We start from the raw sequence: 18,994 nt of genomic DNA, 5'->3' as shown, positions 1-18,994 counted from the left end.
CCCATGCAGGGTGGTGGGGTGAGTGGTGGAGGGCTTGCCTGTGGAGGAACCACAGCCTGACTGGGTGAGTTACTTCCCGTCTGGCTTCTGCCTCCCCAGCTGTGGCACAGGAAGAGTAGCTGTGTGTGCCCTGTAGGTGCCATGGGGACTGGGACCTCTCGGAAGCACTGGGTGTGGCCTGCACACCACACACACAGTATCCGAGCTGCTCCCCTAGCTGCAGTTGTTTGTTTTTATGTGTGAATGAGCATGTCATCATGATGCACCACTAAAACAAACCCCTCACGCAGCCCCTGGTGTGCTGAGGTTAATGGGTATCAGCCACACAGCTTGGAAAAGGCTTTGACCATTTCTAAAACTCTCTGTGCAACTGGCAGCTTTGACCATTTCTAAAACTCTCCGTGCAACTGGCAGTATTGGAGACAGAAACGGCAGTTGACAGGCTGTTGACAGCCCTTTCTGTGCCCAAGAGAAAGGCTCTCTTACAGACATTGAGAGCTGCCCTGCTTAACTCAGCCTGCCAGCATTAGAACCCCACACCTGAGTCAGGCAGGCGAAGCCCGGGGAGGGCGACATCCGGCCAGGTCCCCTGAGTGCCCAGGCTCCTGAGAAGGACGGGCTCTGGGTGCCCAGTGACTTCTGCAGTTGGGCCAGCTTCCTGCTGTGCTGGTGAAGCACCCATGGGCCCAGAGCTTTAATGGGTCGTTAGGGGATGAGATAGATGCCTGCGCTTCCTTGAAGGAATGGTCTTTTATCATCCTGCTGACGTCCTCCTTTTTCTCTGAAACACATTCTGTCTGCTGGTTTTCATGCTAGAAAGAAAAAGTTATTTCTCTTAATTCTGAAATTTGTGAATATTAAAAGTTTGCATGAATTCTTGTTTCCACAGTATAATTAATGGCTTTGCCTTACCGCTGAAAGAAGAGCACAAGATTTTCTTATTGAAGGTGTTACTGCCTTTGCACAAAGTGAAATCCCTGAGTGTCTACCATCCACAGGTAACGGGCCCCGCGGCAGCACGGAGCTGGGCCGCACGCCCACACACATGCTGTCATTGGACTGTTCCTACATACAAAATGGTGGATCTGGCCCTTTCAATCACATTCTATATCTCTTCTGTAGCATGTTTTCTATATTTTTATATCATGTTACTGATCTAGATGACAGGATTCTGGTGATAATTCAAAGGGTAAAGGAGCTAAAGAGAGATCCCATATAATAAATTCAGAACAATCTCTGGGATGCAGAATTTTAAAATTCATTCTAAACAGAGAGAAAGGAATGGCTGATTATGAAAGGAATCAGGGTTGACATCTTTGAGGAAGTGGTTTGTAGTATGTTGTAAAATCTAGTGTCTTAAAGAACAAAACCTATGTGTGCATGGCCCATGAAATGGCCTACAAAAACGTTTTTTAAAAAAAATTGCTGTCAGTTGGTTGTACACCTGTCAATAGTTGCATTTGCAATGTTGTGTGATAGATACATTGACAACAACAACAACCAAAAACAGTAATTGCTTCCTGCTTACGTGCAGCGAAACACCTCATGGGATTCAGTTCCTTGGCTTGGAGGTTTAGGGTCATGGTTTCATGGGACATCCCAGTTAATTAGCCTGATAATGTGCTTCTGTTTGACCTCCTAGTTCCTTGTGTAGTACCTGGGATCTTAAAAGCTTGCAAACAACCATCCAAGACATAACAACTGTTCTCTGTTCACCTGTAACAACGGAGAAAAAAGTAGAGTCAGGAATAGGAAGAAATGAAATGTGTGGCTAATTACCTCTGTGAACAGCTGCCCCCTTTGCTATGAGTCAAGAGAACTGGATGGTGCCCAGCTACAATTACAAACATTTTGAGCAACAATTCCATAGAAGAATCTTTATCAAAAGGGGGGGAAATGCAGAACAGAATGTCATATTTTTGTAGAGTCTTAACTTGGATAGAGCTACGGAGGATGGATGAACCCCTGATGCTATTGTCATGAGATGATCTTTAAACCTTAAACCAAAAATATCTCCTGAAGTCTTCTTACAACCAAGTAATAGTGTAGTTTAACTGGTGGAAAAGGTCTCCTTTGAGCACTGTGCTCTGTAAGAACTGTCTACATGGGACCAAATTGACAACAGCAACTGGAAAGGTCAGATAGGAACCTTAGGGGGCAGTGAGTTTATGTTCATGGGGAAGGAACAGCTCAGGAAAGGAGGGTGCGAAGGGCTGCACAACTCAAAGGACGTGATTATTGTCACTGAATTGCACGTGTAGCAGCTGTTGAATTGGTTTATAATAAATAACATTTAAAGAAAAAATTTCCAAATAACAGCTATCTGTTCTTAAAACTTACATAACTATGTATATTTTTATATGCATATAATTAACTGTTGTTGTGTTGTTGTTACATGCCGTCGAGTTGGACCCGACTCATAGCAACCCCTTCTTGGGTTTCCAAGGCAGTATCACTACGGAAGTAGATTGCCCCATCTTCCTTCCGGGGAGTGGCTGGTGGGTTTGAACCGCCAGCCTTCTGGTTAGCAGTCAAGTGCCTTAGCCACTATGCTACCAGAGCTCCCATTAACTATATATATTATATAAATAGAAAATAATTATTTATTTTAATTGGCCAATAAGTAGTTACTAAATGGTTAGTTGGTGTATTTACTGTATTTTTTTGCAAATAACACACCTCCATGTATAACATGCAACATATTGCGCTTACAACAATAGCATGAGGGGGTTGTGTGTTAGCCCCAAAAATGTGTAACACACATGTTATTTGTATGAAAATGCAGTGCCTAGCCAGTTTGCTTTTTCTTTGACTCCTGTTGGTGTGCACAGCAGAACTTAACCTGCACTGGTTGCAGCAGCCAGTGCTGGGGGATGACCCGCCCCCACCCCACCCCCGCAGCCATTGCGTTGCTTCCGCTGTCCCTATGCAGGGTCCGGCACCAGGTGGGCCCCCCAGGAAGAAGGTGCCACTCTCGGAAGCCTGAGCATGGGAAAATTACAGAAAGAGTCATCCTTGGTGCCCTAATGGGCATGATCTTCCAGGGATCTCTTCTTGGAGCGTTTTATCTGATGGCTACCACCTGAGAGTGCCTCTCATCCAGCCAGGTGGTCATTACGTTGATTGTTTGGTAGCAGAAATGAATAGATTGCTTACTTAGATTACTTATTCTTTCCAATTCCCAAAAGGAGAAGTGCCCACCTACCCCCGTGTCACACCTGGGCTGACTTGTTGCTGTCAGTCGAAAAGGCTGCTGCCGCGTTTGCTTTAGCTCTGCTCTGCCACCGGCAATGAATGGCGGACTCCCAGGATCCCTCCCAGGATCCCTCCCAGGATCCCTCCCAGGATCCCCACTGGAGCCTCAGGCGGGGCGGGTGGGGGGCCCGCCTGGGGTGGGTGCAGCTCACCCGGGCACTGTGTCACCACGGGAAGGTGATTCGCGGGGGCACTGGGAGGCTGCAGCGGCATGCTCACGTTGGAACGCAGGCTCACCTGCTCTCCTTCTCCTCCCCTCTAGCTGGCGTACTGTGTGGTGCAGTTTTTGGAAAAGGACAGTACTCTCACTGAACCAGTAAGTGTCCTCTCCCAGCTCAGGTTCCTGATGCTAACAGGACCACACCTTGTAAAACACATGTGCTTACTAGATGCAAACATAGCAGCTTGTGTGCTTAGCACATCACCATTCCGACGGCTTTCCTCTTAAAATCTCAGTTGTAATGCTAATAAACACACTAATTTCATCTGTGTATTAGAGGTTTTCAGAGTTCGTAATTGGAACAAGTCCCTTTGTGGCTGGCTATTTTATGTGGTAAGATTCCCACCATTCCTTACTGCATTTTCTCCTTTGAATTTGGAGCACCTGAAGGCTGGTGTTCACTAATCACTGGCATTTTAGTACTTTCCCACTTTCTTGGTTTGACAGCTCATTTTACTGACTTCAGTCAGAGGAGTTGAGTTGAGAGTTTGAAGTGCTTGTTGTACTAAAGAGATTTTACTATCTTGAAAATTCTTTCCAAGTTAGCAGTGTAACTATTTTATGATCATTGCATCGTAGTAAAATGTCAGATTGCTGCCAGTCAGCGTTTAGACATCATCCATGAAGAAATCAAAAAGTCAGTAAGACAGAGAAGAAAGAAAAGACCAAAATGGACATCAGAAGAGACTCTGAAAGGTGCTCTTAAAGTGAACGGAGAGTAGCTGAAGCCAGTGGAAGAAGTGAGAAAGTAGAAGGGCTCACCAGCAGACGCCAGAGAGCAGCTCGAGAAGACAGTATAATGAGGTGTGCAGAGACCTGGAGTTATAAAACCAAAAGAGAAGAACACACTCAGCATTTCTCAAGCTGCAAGAACTGAAGAAAAAAGTTAAGCTTTGAGTTGCAATATTGAAGGATTCTATGGGCAAAATGGGAGCTCTGGTAGCATAGTGGCTAAGGCACTTGACTGCTAACCAAAAGGCTGGCGGTTCAAACCCACCAGCCACTCCTCGGAAGGAAGGTTGGGCAATCCTACTTCCGTAGTGATACTGCCTCGGAAACCCAAGGAGGGGTCGCTATGAGTCAGGGCTGACTCGACGGCACATAACAACAACAATGGGCAAAATACTGAATGACACAGGAACCGTCAAAGACGGAAGGAACACACAGTCGCTGTACCAAGAAGAATTGGTTGACGTTCAGCCATTGAAGGAGGTGGCATATAATCAAACCAATGATGTTAAAGGAAGAAATTCAAGCTGCACTAAAAAAAAAACTATTGCCATCGAGTTGATCCTGCCTCGTAGCGACCACCATTGGGTTTCCAAGGCTGTGAATCTTTACAGAAGTAGATTGCCTCATCTTCCTCCTTCAGAGCAACTGATGGGTTTAAACTCCCAACCTTCTGGTTAGCAGCCAGATGCCTCAACCACTATGCCACCAGAGCTCCTTAAGCTGCACTACAGGAATTGGCAAAAAAGAAAAAACAAGGGTCCAGGAATTGACGGGATGCCCACTGAGATGTTTCCACAAACGGCGGGTGCAGCTAACTGGCCGTGCCAAGTGATCTGGAAGACAGCCGCCTGGCCAACTGACTGGAGGGGATCAGTATTTGTGCCCATTCCAGAGAAAGGTGGTCCAAAAGAATGTGCAAATTGTGAGACAGTATCATTAATGTGACGCACGAGTGAAATCTACTGAAGGTAATTGAGAAGCAGCTGCAGCATTACATCAACATGGAACTGCCGGAAATTCACGCCAGATCCAGCAGAGGACAGAGCGGGAGCTTTCGCTGCTGGTGTCGGATGGATCCTGGCTGAAAGCAGCGAACACCAGAAAGATGTTTCCTTGGGTTTTATTGACTGTGCAAAGACATTCAGCTGTGTGGACCGTTACAGATTATGGATGACGTTGGGAAGAACCAGAATTGCAGCACACTTACTTGTGCTCAGGAGGAACCTGTTTGTAGACCAAGAGGGAGTTACTCGACTAGAACAAGGGGATGCAGACCGGTTTAAATCTGGAAAGGTGTGCATCAGGGTTATACCCTTTCACTGTACTTTTCCCGATCTGTGTGCTGAGTGAACAGTCCAAGCAACTGGACCACATGAAGAAGAGCGCAGCACCAGGACTGGAGGAAGACTCATTAGTAGCCTGCAATATGCAGATGACACAGGCTTACTTGCTGAAAGTGAAGAGGACTAGAAGCACTTACTAAGAAGATCAAAGACAACAGCCTTCAGTGTGGATTACCCCTCAACATAAAGAAAACTGTTCCTCACAACTGGACCAGCGAGCAGCAGCATGATAAATGGAGAAAAGATGGAAGTCGCCAAGGATTTCATTTTACTTGGATCCACAGTCAACACCCATGTAAGCAACAGTAAAGAACTCGAACATCATATTGCACTGGGCAGATCTGCTGCAAAAGACCTCTTTCAAGTGTGAAAGAGGAAGGCTGCCACTCTGGACCCTAAAGTGCACCATTGAAGCCATGGTGTTTGCAGGAGCTTTGTGTGCATGTGAAAGCTGGACAGTGAATAAGGACACCCGAAGAATTGGCACATTAGGATTGTGATGTTGGCAAAGACTATTGGCTAGATCACAGACTGCCACAGAAACAAACACATCTATTTTGGAAGAAGTGTGGCTGGAATGCTCCTTAGAAGCAAGAATGGCCAGATTTTGTACTTTGGACCTGTTACCAGGAAGGCCCATTCCCTGGAGACAGATGCCATGCTTGGTAAAGCAGAGGGTCAGTGAAAACAAGGCCCTCAACGAGATGGATCTACACAGTGGCCGCAACAGTGGGCTCAGGTACCACAAGGACTGTGGGGCTGGCCCAGGACTGTCAGGTTTTCGTTCTGTCGTACATGGGGTGTCTGTGAGTCAGAGCCGACTTGACAGCACCCACAACACGAGTGAGAATTGACTTACCGGCACCCAACAACAAGTCTTTGCTACATGAGCCGATTTAGTTCTCTTGAAGATCTTTTGGCCCCTCGCCTCAGTAACTTCCTGTCTTTGGGACTCATGTTCCATGGAAACAGAGAGGGATCATGTCCCACCGCAGCACTGAGACCAGTCAGTGGGGCGGTTAACGCAACCCTGGGCAGGTGGGCATCCTTTAGCGGGAGGGTGGGTGGGTCGCAGTCCTGCCCAAGGGACTCCCAGACCGTCACGGGTCCGAGTTCTGGGAGTGTCTCAAGTGTGGTCTGTAAGAGGCCGAGACACGTGTTGCCAGTTTGCAAGTGAAAAACACTTACTACAGGTTACAGAGGAGCTCTGGTGGCATACTGCCTAAGGCACTTGACTGCTAAGCAGAAGGCTGGCGGTTCAAACCCACCAGCCACTCCTCAGAAGGAAGGTTGGGCAATCCTACTTCCGTAGTGATACTGCCTCGGAAACCCAAGGAGGGGTCGCTGTGAGTTGGGGCCAACTCGACGGCAAATAACAACAGGTTACAGACCGTGCGCTGCCCTCGGCCTCCTCCCCGCGTGTTGAGCACAAACACATTGTGGTCACGGGGAGAGCAGGTGCTCACTGTCCCGTCACTGACGGAGTACAGCTGTGCTCGGCCCTGCGGGCACTCTCCTGGCTCACCAGGCAGGAGAGGCGGGTGTGAGCAAGCTCTGCAAAGCTGGGCCGCACTCCTCAGAATCCAGGTCGGGGCGCTGGCCTTCTCCCGGGCACGGGGGTCCTCTGTGTGCCCAAGGACAGCGCCATGCCCTGAACTGCACCCAGAAGCAGCAGCCGTTGTCAGCTCCGATTAGCATTCCCCAAGCAGACATCCTCTTCTGCACAACCCTGTCCCATTCAAAAGCTGCCAGAGTGGCTGGGTGCTGAGCATAGGTCGTTCCAAATGGCATCAAAAGCAAGGTCAGGAGTCAGATTCCAGAAATAATACCTTCCTCAGAGAAATGGGATGGCTGAATCACTTGTGTTTGTGACCCCCAAGTTCACTTGCTTCTCGTGGGAAAATTCCACTAGATAAGCGAAAAGGAGACACACATTCTTAACAGTGACTCTTACTTGCAGCGTAGCAGGGACTCTGATCAGCATTGATTAAATAACTGAGCATAAAGTAGGAGGGAAGACCTTACAGGGTGTGTTTTGAGGTCATTCTCTTTATGGGCAGCTGTAAGTGTGCACCCCAGGCTTCAGCACGAGCAGCACTTGCTTTTTCTGGCTTCCTGAGCCCTTTAGCAGGTGTGATGCACAGAGCTCCTTGGGAGCCTGAGGGCCAGCGGCCTCAGGGCACACTTGGTCCAGGTGGTGACTTGTACATGCTGCCACCTCCGTTAGCTATGGGATGCTGGGCAGGGAGTCCACGTGGCCGCCGAGCTGGGGATGGCCAGCAAGTGGTGAGGCCCAGCCACTCCGAGAAGACCTGACACTGGAGCGATGTCACCGCAGTCCTGGTGTCAGCACGGGAACGGGGACGCTGGCCCTGAGACCTCACTGTAACTAGCTAGACAGCTGCTTTAAGGCATTCAGTCGCCGTCGCACCATTATGTGTGCAAGTATATATTTGTGTGTGTGAGGCTTTCATTTTACTTCACCCACAGTCAACACCCATGGAAGCAGCAGTTGAGAAATCAAACCTCATATTGGACTCGGCAAATCTGCTGCAAAAAACTCTTTAAAGTGTTAAAGAACAAAAATGTCACTCTGATGAGTGAAGTGCACCTGACCCAAGCCGTGGTATTTTCATTGGCCTCGTATACATGTGAGGGCTGGACAGGGACTAAGGAAGACCAAAGCAGAGTTAGTGCCTTTGAATTATGGTGCTGGCGACGAATGCCGACTATGCCATGGACTGCCAGAACCACCACCCAATCTGTCCTGGCGGAAGTACAGTTGGAATGCTCCTTAGAAGTGAGGGTGTCAAAACTTGACGTCATGTACTTTGGACACACTATCGAGAGAGCCCAGTCCCTAGAGAAGGCCATCATGCTTCGAGAAGTGGGGGTCGGTGAAAAAGAGGAAGCTCCTTAAGGATGGACCGACGCAGCAGCTGCACCGCTGGGCGCGGATGCAGCAGAGACTGTGTGAGGGTGGCGCGGGGCGGGCAGGATGGACCGACGCAGCAGCAGCGACCGTGTGAGGGTGGCGCGGGGCGGGCAGGATGGACCGACGCAGCAGCAGCGACTGTGTGAGGGTGGCGCGGGGTGGGCAGGGCTGTCTTCTGTGGTAGTGGGGTCGCTGAGTCGGACCCAACTTGATGGCACCTAACAACAACATGCGTGCGTGTGTGTCTATACAGCTGCTAAAACGCCGCCTTTGGACAGTTGAACTGTTTAGACTGCAGACAGCAAAACTCTAGAAATACGACTCGCGTTCACCCGCAGGGCATCAAGTCCAATATTCCGGGTCCACCATGTTACGTGGCACAACCACAATGCGAAGTCTGGGAACTGCAGGAACATTGGAAGACAAAGTGGCCCGGCAGCCACCCTCTGTTCACTGTCTGGCTTGGGTCTAGACTTGTAACAGCCTCACTTTCTTTGTCCAAAATTGAGGGTGGCGTGGGCCCAGCAGGGCCGTGGCTACAGGAGACTCGCCGTGGGGGGGGGGCTGAGGGGGCTGAGGCCACTGCGTGTGCTCCACCTGGTCCTCCCAGCAGCTCCTGGCGATGGGCGATGTGAGGCCCCTTTCTGATGTGGGCCCTGGGGTGGTCCTCCCAGCAGCTCCTGGCGGTGGGCGATGTGAGGCCCCTTTCTGATGTGGGCCCTGAGGCTCCCGGGAGCCAAGCAACCAGCCCAAGGTCACACTGCCACCCTGTACCAGTGTGCTGGGACTTGGCAGTATCAGCCTACGTCCAGTTCTTTAGTATATTTTGTATCAACTTAGCAGAGTTGAAAACCCTGTGTATGCACACGTGTCAGTGAATTTGAGAATGAAGTGGGTCGTGCCCACGTGTGTACATCACAGCGTTCCAAAACTGGCCGCGTGCAGGCTGAGAGGCCCCTGTGAACACATTCACCCTAGCCCCACCCGTTGTTCCTCTTCCTACCACACACTCCTAACCGCGCGCTCACTTGGTGTTACTCTCGTTTTGTTTTAAGGGACCTGACTCTTACAGAAGTTAAAATAGTGATTCATCAGAGAGAATGGGTCATGGGAATTAAAATGTCGGTTCTAAAGTAAATAAAATCCGACTTGTGCCACCTCCTGCAGAGTAACCGTGGGCTGACTGTCGGGGGCAGACGCCCTGCTTGCTTGCAGCAGCGATGCCTCGGTGACGAGACAGACCTCGTTCACCAGCACTTCCTGTCCCGAAACTCTTGATGGCGTTTGCTCTCGCAGGTGGTGATGGCGCTTCTGAAATACTGGCCAAAGACTCACAGCCCGAAGGAGGTCATGTTCCTGAACGAGCTGGAGGAGATCCTGGACGTGATTGAGCCCTCCGAGTTCGTGAAGGTCATGGAGCCTCTCTTCAGGCAGCTGGCCAAGTGCGTGTCCAGCCCACACTTCCAGGTACGCAGCTCAGGGAAGCAGCGGGATGGCGCACAATGCTTTTATTAGGAACTATGGGGCTTTGGTGTTTAGCCACTCGTGTTGCACTTCTCATGTAACTTAACACACCCACAAAGTTACTGTCTTCATCAAAGGCTCTTCAAGGGCACAGTCTGGAGCACTGTCTGCTGCTGTATGTGGCTCCAGCCCTGTGGTTACCATCATTAGCTGCTTCCAGGGGCAGTTCCAAGGCTGCTTGATGTCTGTTTCTAAGCGTGGCCACACAGTCACAGCGGCCTGTCTTCCAGGTGGCGGAGCGGGCACTGTACTACTGGAATAACGAGTACATCATGAGCTTGATCAGCGACAACGCAGCCAAGATCCTGCCCATCATGTTTCCGTCCTTGTACCGCAACTCAAAGACCCATTGGAACAAGTAAGAAAGCCCTGTCCGCCGCGTCCTCCCACCCAGTGACAGTGAGATGCCACACGCAGGATGGCATCCCAAGCCAATTGCAGTTGAAGTCCAGGTTTTAAGTACCACTTAAAAGAGAGGCAGAGGCTTGATTTCTTTGTGGGCTTTCTGTACTTGGATAAAACTATAGTTTGTATCTGTGGCCTTTTACTTGGCCTCCTGACAGCATTTGAAGCCAACATAGAGGCCAGTTGGTCACCCCACTGTCCCTGCTGCATTCTGGGAGCAGTGAGTTCTACACCCCTTCCAGAGAGCCCCTAAGGAGTTGAAGGTCGCTGCAAAGCTCACAGGGGGCAGTCCAGGCAGGAACACAGTGTCTGCCTCATCCCAGGGGCCCCTTACTTCTGCCCATGGCACCCTGAGGGAGCCCCTGAGACCTGGAGTCCCTGCTGCGGTCACCACCTGGGCACAGGTGAAGAGGTGCCTGGGACCTAAACGTCCTCCTGCTTCTCCCTGTCCTCACTGAGTGTGGCTCAGTCGGCTCAGTGACAGAGCCATGGTCTCCTGAGGCCACAGGAGAAAGCTCTCCCTGGGCCAGGTTCCCGAGGAATGCTGAACTGGCAGTGGTGGTGTCTGCACCAGCGTGGGGCTTGGGGTTTTGCTTTCTCCAACTTTTTCTATATAACTATCACTAAACCAGAATTTCACAGCAGGAGAGCAGGGCTACGAGATCGCGTCCAGCCCCTGGTTTTACAGATGAGGAAACCGAGGCTTGAGAGAACACATAGGCCAGCCGCACACACACAGCCACTTAGCAGCATGCTGGGCTCTCACACGGGCTACCTGGCCCCCCGGACGCGCTCCCCTGCTCTGCAGTGCAGACCGTGATCTGACTCAGCACACCGCTCCCCTGCCACCCTGACTCTCGGTACAGTGCCCCCTGCGCCGTGCAGAACACGACACCCTGCCGACCACAGCTCTGACCTCCACCACTCGCTGCTCCTGTGCTCGGTGCAGATGACACCACCTCCTGCACAGGGCCAGGCTGCAAGGCAGCGGGAGGGCCAGGCTGAGCGGGGCAGGGTGGCCAGGCAGGGCCAGCGTTGACGGGTGTTGCTCTCCGACGCAGTGAGCGGAGGGCCAGGAGACAGAGAGTGGGCACAGGCCCTGGAGACAGACAGACTGGTTCTCATCCCTCCCCCGCTGACACACAGTCACACGAGGCCTGTTGCATCTCAACCAGTTTCCTCACCTGAAAATGGGGGAAACAGCGGCATCCAGCTCAGTGTGTCGTTGTGGTGCTTAATTAAGGTGATGTCATCTCAGGAGGTTAGATCACCTGTTGTGGACATTAGGATGAAGTTACGTCATTCATGATGAAACCCCTGGCATGCCACAAGCACTTGGCACATGTCTGCGTCAGGCGTGTAGTTGTGGATCCAGCAGCGAGTGGTACCAGGGCAGTAGGAGCAGGAGAGGGAGCAGTTGTCGTTGACAGGGTGGCAGCCCGGGGCACATCCAGCTCTCAGCGGGCAGCCCCACGGGTATCAGCAGACAGGGTGGCAGCCGGGGCACGTCCAGCGCCCAGCAGGCGGCCCCGCAGGTATCAGCAGACAGCTCTGTCTTCATCTCCACAACAGGGGGTCTGCTCAGGAGCCGGGGCGTCCACGCTGATTCCCACAAGTCCATCCCCAGACCTTTCTTCTGAGGCATGTCTGGGTGAACTCAGACCAGCGACCACACAGTTTACGGCCGAGCGCACTAACCGCCTGCATGGCCCAGGGCCTCTGAACACGTCCCACCTGTTAGGGTGTCAGTCTGGACCGTCTGTTCTTCGTAACATTCATGTTTTTACTGAGTTCAAGGGGTGATAAGGTCCCTTGGATTGTAACCATAGTTCTGTTCTCAATGAGTGGACGGTAAAGGTCAGCAGTGATGAGTATTCATATCACATCGCTGCCCATTGCAAAGAAAGAAATGTTCTTTAAAGTATTTTCTGAAATCACTTTGCCTTTATTAGAAAATGGATGAAAAAGTAGTTATGCTTTGAGAGTGAAGCCGGTTTATGGTGAGCTTTAGTGTAGTGTTATTAAAATGAACTTGTCTGCCCTCAGTGCACAAAAGTGAAAGGGAACTAACATTTCTAGGAATGAGGTGTCTTCGCTGCTGTCCTCCATGCAGTTAAGTTCGTCTTAATTATATCATGTTTCAACTCAATTCCCAAGTAAGATTGTTGCGTGATTGTGAAGGGCCCTGCAGGGCTATGGCCACTCAGAAAGCAGAAGCAGTGGGCTCCACATGACAGGCTGAGGAGGCCTGTGCCTGCAGGACTCTGGAAACGGCCCGTGATGTTCGCAGAGGACGCGTTTGTGGCGGAGTAGGGGAGGGAGAACGGGTAAGACGGACCCAGGTTCTGAGTCCCAACCTGAAGTTTTGTCTCTAGGACGATACATGGCCTCATCTACAATGCACTGAAGCTGTTCATGGAGATGAACCAAAAACTGTTTGACGACTGCACGCAGCAGTTCAAAGCGGAGAAGCTGAAGTAAGTCAGTGCTGCGCGGGGCTGCTGTCTGGGGCAGTGTTGTGTTCTCCTTGATTCTGAATGCGCCTCTTCCATGGGTTTGTCCTAAAAGCTATTCTTCATTTCAGAGCAGAACTAGGGCCTCTCCTGGTTGGAAAGCAGGTGAGAACTCGGCAGCGAAAACTCGTCTCCAAAGCAGCGCATTTAAACTTAGCTCCCTCCCTCCCGCTGCATTGGAGTCATGCGCCCAAAGCAGCTTTGCAGTCGGAACTGAGCATTCGGAGTTCCTGCTATTCTTGGGGGTCCCTAGTGGGCGGCAGGGGGCATTGCTTTCCGTGTTTCTAAGGCTGGTGTTGGAGTCGTGGCCTGCTGGCTTTGGGGAGGAGCTGAGACTGCTTTCAACACAGCCTGACTGTCTGCCAGTGCAGGGCCTCTCGGCATTGGAGGCTGCAGCCTCCGACCAACAGGCCTGTCCCCGCCCCCAAGGACCTCCAAGCAGAACGGCTGCCAGTGCGGGCCAGGTGGCACCATGGCCTGTCCCCAGGCTGTGCTGGCACCGCGTGGCAGAGTCACACCTGCACAGTCAGTGACAGAGGGCTGTTGGCACGTGTTCTTCTTTGCCTTATCACTTGAAGCTGTTGTTGTGTGCCATCGAGTCAGACCCAACTCGTAGCGACCCCTCCTTGGGTTTCCGAGGCAGTATCACTACAGAAGTAGATTGTCCAACCTTCCTTCCAAGGAGTGGCTGGGGGGGTTTGAACTGCCAGCCTTCTGGTCAGAAGTCAAGTGCCTTAGGCACTACGCTACCAGAGCTCCTTCACTTGAAGCTAGCTGAGATAAACTTTGAATTAATATAATTCAAAACACAGTGTATTTCTGTGGAGCCCCGGTGGTGCAGGGGTTAAGAGCTGAGCTACAGTCCGGCCTCAAACCCAGCAGCCGCTGCACAGGAGGAAAGACCTGGTGATCCTGGAAAGAGCCCAGCCTGGGAAACCCTGGGGCAGTTCTGCTCTGTCCTGCAGGGCGCTGGGAGTCAGAATCGCCGTGGCAGCACGCGACAACAGCGTACGTCCACATACACGTGTGTGTGCACGTGAGCCAGCTGTCGCATTCTCGTGCTCACCCGGGTGCCCAGCACTCCCTGCTGCCGGTTCCTAGCGACCCAGCGGTGAGGAGAGCAAACAGAAGGCGGCTCTTTTTACCTCACTCCTTTACGCTGTGCTGTTTTCCATGGCTTTGTCAGCTGCTCGTTGAAGGTGTGGGGTTGAGTGAAGAGTTCAGCTGACGGGTGGAGACTTACGGGTTACTTGTACGGGTGTCTTTAAGAGTTTAACTCCTAGGCACGGCAGAATGGTGGCCTCGCTGCTCTTCTCAGCCTCGCCCGCTGAGTCCTTCTGCTTTCTTAATTTTGTTCTCTGCGGTACGTCCGTTGTGATCACCGGTGTACAGTGTATGTGGCTGAGGCCAGATCAAACCAAAGAAAGCTGGGTGATGGTGGTATTGGGGGTCAGGTTTGCCCTGTGACGTTTCCTTGAATGCAGGTCATGGCTCTAATACAAGTGACATTTTACTGTTTTTCAGAGAGAAGCTAAAAATGAAAGAGCGAGAAGAAGCATGGGTTAAGATAGAGAATCTAGCCAAAGCAAACCCCCAGGTACTGAGAAAGAGAGTCCTGTGAAAGCGTGCCAAGGGGCGGGCTCACAGACGCGCTGGTCACCTAGGGGCGTGGCTTCACCATGGGAAGGGAGGTCGTGCTCACTCGCGTTGTGTATGGAATATCGACAATAAAAGATGCTTTTCAACTTTGTAACCCTTCTCTCGTACAAGTACTTATTTTGCCCCTAAGAGTTTTTTTACCACAGAATTGACATTCTTTCCTCTGCTTTTTAAATAAGATGCGAATCTTAGGAATGTTCTGTGGTAAAAGAAAACCAGACTGAGACTGGCGTCTGCCTTCTTCACGGACGTCCCAGGTGCTACGGCCGCATGCTGGTGGCCTCTTCTGTGTGTCGGGTGCACTGTAAAGGGAAGGACGCGAGCTTTGAACTGAGTGTGAGGTGGACCTTCGCTCCCCAGATGAGGCTTCCATGGGCTCCATGTCCGGTGTCCTTACACCTAGCTCTGCCACGTGAGCAGCGGGTCCTCGCTCCTGCTGGCCGTGGCCTCCCGTGTGCTCTGACAAGTTGGTGTGAATGTTCACGTCTGCCAGGCCACTTCCTGACTAGTGTGAGCTCCCGGGTGGCCCGTGTGTGGGGCTAGCTTAGGAGCTGTGGTCTTCGGGTGTCTGTCCCCTTGTCTTCAGTGCTAGGAGCACTGTCTTGCAAACCCTTCTTCCTGTCTGTGTGCTTGTCCGATGACAACGGTGCCGCCTAATGGAACTGAGGGTTCTGAATCTGACACAAAGAGCCTGCAGGCTGTCCCCACAGCCCAGGAAAGAGTTTGTGGAGAACTGGAGGTCCCCCTCAAAGCCTCAAAGCTTCAGTGCGTCAGACTAGGTTCTGAGTTACGGTTCTTCAGGTGAGAGGTGTGTGTAACTAACCATTGCCAAGTTGGGCTGTTGCTTTTTAACTGTGTCCAGGATGTAAAGGAAGGCGGTGCCTAAGATGAAAGCATTGGCTTCTCCTTTGTAACTACCTGCTGACTGGTGTGCCTTGTGATAAACTGAGATGGAAAGACGACCCGTCAGAAAAGGGGATGACGCCCCCTGCTCCCTTACGCCCTTCGTATTCCCGATACCTAAGACCGGGAACCACCACTGGTCTGAGGGTGCCGACCAACCCTCACCCAGAAATGCTGTCCTCAGAGTGCTGTCTGAGACCACGTGGTGCTTCACTGAGGTGGGCCGCCGCAGGGCCTGCACCTGAGGGAACAGGATCACGTGGGGAACAAGGTGAAAGTTCTGATGCTTGTTTGGAAACCAAGGGATGCCGTTGGTCGGGGGCAGGATTGGTTGGTTCAGCCCAGTTGGCCCATGGCCAAGAGTCCAAAAAGCCCTGGGCCAGGGCCACCCACACGTCGGAATGAACACCGTGGATCTCCTACAGAATGCCGTTAGCGCTCCAGACCCAGAGGCTGGTTGGCTGCACTGACAAGCATGACGCTTGCCCTACTGGGCAAGCGTTGCTGCTGGAATGTGGAAATGTGTATTGCTCCTCCTCCCTTTTTCTGAACCGTTCCTGGGTTTTCTTAAGTTACGTTTTTAATTCCTTTTGGAACTCTCTAAAAATGTCTCTGTGAGTCCCATATGTGTCATGGTCCTGCCTGCCTCATGTTTTTGTGTGGAGCTGGTATGGTCTTAGCATCCTCCCGACCACTCATCTCTGTGTTGAACCCATCTGTGACTTACCCTGTCTGCATGGCCCTGCCGCCCAGGACATTGCCGTTCACGTGGAAAATACTTCATGGCTTACTCTCTCAGGAAGTCAGGGCCTCGGGCGGCTTGTCAGGCTCTTGAGAGAAAAGCGTATAGGCTCTCCTCACTGCTTGCCATTTATTTAAAGAAAAACAAAGTAAAAGCTTTTGTAGATAATACAGTTTGTTTCTTATTTCTGTAAAGAAAGTGGTTGCGTTTTTTTGGAGTTGGGTTTTATGTTTTCCATCTCAGATCTACCTTTTAGAGAATAGCTTTAGTAGCTTTTGTTTTCTAAGCTGGATTCCCAGTAGTTCACTCCATGCTCACTGATGTACTTCTAGAATCTTCTCTGATGCTTACCCTCATTTTCCACAAACCATATACTATCTTTGGCTCTCGTCCCACGACATGTGCAGAGGCAGGAAGCCACGGCAGCTGAGTGGCACCGTCATGGCAACCTTCTAGAAGCTCTCTGTGGCGGCAGCAAGGAAGGGGGACTGGGAGGGGCCTCCGTGGCCCTTGTGAGACTGTGGTGCTGGCAGAGTCGGGCTTGCAGGGCCTCTGGGTGTGGAGAGGAAGAGGCGGTGCCGCAGAGCAGTGACCCTGTGGGAGGCAGGGCGGCCGGGCGGCGGGTCAGGACCGTAGATGAGCAGGATAAACCAGCGTGGCTGAGGGTCAGTGGTGTGGAAGAGCCGGGGGGGGTGTTGCTCCAAGAGGCTCCTGGTGAGTCTGCCACGGTGCCCCTCTGGGAGGGGAGGCAGGAGGGAGAGCCTGAGGCTGGGGCCATGATGCAGGATGTTACCCGGTCACAGTGGACAGCCAGGTCTGTCCTCCCCTTCCGAGAGAAAGTGGACACTAAGCAATAGACACAGGGTAGTCCACGTACATTCTCATCTGCCCACCACAGCCGTCACTGTTGTGACACTGTCCCCATCTTAATACTCAGGATAACCCATCAGTAAGGCCAGGTCACACTGGGCCTTGCTTGTCCGGGAATGCAGCATGCATTGCGGGGTGGGGGGTGCCCTGCAGCGTGGGTAGCATCTGGGAGGTGAACGTGTTTGCTCAGTGGCCAGTCCCGGTGCGCTGGGTTTGGTAGGCCGCAAAAACACTGAGGGCTCAGCGAGTTGGGAAAAGGAAAAACGAGGGAAAGGGTGAGCCCATGGTGTCAGAGGGAGCTCGGGGCGCAGGCCCACCACCCCTGTGCAGCAGGTGTGCCGTCGTGGGCATGAGGGGAGGGTATCAGACTGTGCCCAGGGAGGGGAGGCTGGAGAGGCAGGTTCCTGTGGTGGGAGATGTCCCTGTGTCAAGATCTCAGGTAGAGTCAGAATGTCAGAAGCCACCAGGCGGGGGCAGCCTGCACCATCCTCCCAGCACTGAATGTGTGGGGTGGGGCAGTCTGCATCCAGCCTGAAGTGGACATGGTGGGCCAGGCAGGGCCCCCCGCTGGGCTCTCCCACCCCGGGGCTGCCTGCACGGCGGGAGAACGCACCACCTCCCAGACCGCGGGGCGCCTGGTGCTGAGGGTGCAGGCGAGTTTGTCTGCCAGTGAGTGGGTGTCAGGAGAGGGTGCTGGGGAGGGTGCCTGTGGGATGGTGTGTCCCCGGCCGGGCAGGAGGAGAGCCCGCAGCTCAGCCTGAGCACCTGCCAGGCAGTGACACCCCCCTTTGCATTCCAGTACGCAGGGTATAGACAAGCCAGCACTCTGAGCATCCCGGCGGCAATGGAGACAGACGGGCCCTTATTTGAAGATGTACAGATGCTGAGAAAGACAGTGAGCGAGGAAGCCCGTCAGGTAAAGGCCCGGAGCTGAGCTGAGACGTACGCTTTGTGGCTTTGCTTAAGAGCCGCGTGTGACCTGAGTAGGTGAGGTCACCTGTGGCAGCACCTTCTGTTTCAGCTAAAATTAAAATTCCGTGTTGATACCCTCCTAGGACACTTGATCCCTAGTCTGTCTTAGTGATCAAGTGGCTAGAAACCGTTTGCCAGGATCAAGTGTGTGCGGGAGGCCCGTCTGTTCGTCTCCTTCAGCGGTGATGATCCCATTCTGAGCTGTTCTGTAACTGTTCCCCTGAGTAAACTCAACACTTCACAGTAACGACAGCTTGCCACACGCGCTGTTCTCTGTGCTGTCCGCGCCTTCTGCTCTGCCCTGGGACAGCGCCCAGCCCAGGCTCTCTCGGACCCTCCTGTGGGTCGCCAGCTCCGGGGCTCCTTTCCACTGTTGGGGGAATGCCGAAGCCACCACTGGCCGCACAGGGCCCGTTAGGACCGTGACTACTGTGTCGGGCGTCAGTACAGCCCAGGGGCTTTACCAGGGCTGCTGTTCTCCTCAGACCACACTCCTCCCCTGCCCTAGGCCCACGGAAGCACGTCATCCTGAGTGGCATAGGCGGTCCAGGCCTTTCTGCCTCAGACATCTCCACTCAGCTAGCTGGGCGTCCCTGCAGACCTGTAGCCCCGGCAGCCTGCAGCCTAACTCACTTCACCTGGTGGTGACAGGAATCTGAGAGCAGCTGGTTTCTAAGTGCTGGTGTCATTGGCAGCTCAGTTAAGCAGAGAGGGTTTCTTCATCTGTTTGTTTTCAATCCAAGGAAGTGGCTGTCCTGCCTGCCGAGACTGGATTAGCCATCCGCAGCAAGTGTGGCGTCCGGACAGCCTAGGGCTCCCAGCACAGCGGCCGTGAGCTACAGGCGCCATGAGCGCCCCACGTGGCTGCTGGGCCAGAGCGCACACCCCAGGCCCCAGGACTGGAGCAGAGAGTGCAAAACC

General features: G+C 52.5%; 1 protein-coding gene across 1 annotated transcript in view; it reads left to right on the top strand.

Moving 5' to 3' along the window:
- The window catches only part of PPP2R5C (protein phosphatase 2 regulatory subunit B'gamma), a 142,236-nt gene that overhangs the window by 82,656 nt on the left and 40,586 nt on the right, over window positions 1-18,994 (top strand). Inside the window, exons 7-13 of the mRNA XM_007953119.2 lie at window positions 890-998; window positions 3,518-3,571; window positions 9,782-9,952; window positions 10,240-10,367; window positions 12,790-12,891; window positions 14,452-14,524; window positions 17,901-18,017. Coding sequence (XP_007951310.2) covers window positions 890-998; window positions 3,518-3,571; window positions 9,782-9,952; window positions 10,240-10,367; window positions 12,790-12,891; window positions 14,452-14,524; window positions 17,901-18,017 — 754 coding nt within the window. The remainder of the gene's footprint in view (window positions 1-889; window positions 999-3,517; window positions 3,572-9,781; window positions 9,953-10,239; window positions 10,368-12,789; window positions 12,892-14,451; window positions 14,525-17,900; window positions 18,018-18,994) is intronic.

The sequence above is a fragment of the Orycteropus afer genome, unplaced genomic scaffold (genome assembly GCF_000298275.1).
Source record: "Orycteropus afer afer isolate SDZICR_OR568_19922 unplaced genomic scaffold, OryAfe1.0 scaffold00371, whole genome shotgun sequence".
Classification (NCBI taxonomy): Eukaryota; Metazoa; Chordata; class Mammalia; order Tubulidentata; family Orycteropodidae; genus Orycteropus; species Orycteropus afer.
The sequence above is the reverse complement of the archived record's forward strand: the minus strand, read 5'-3'. Positions and strand labels throughout refer to the sequence as shown.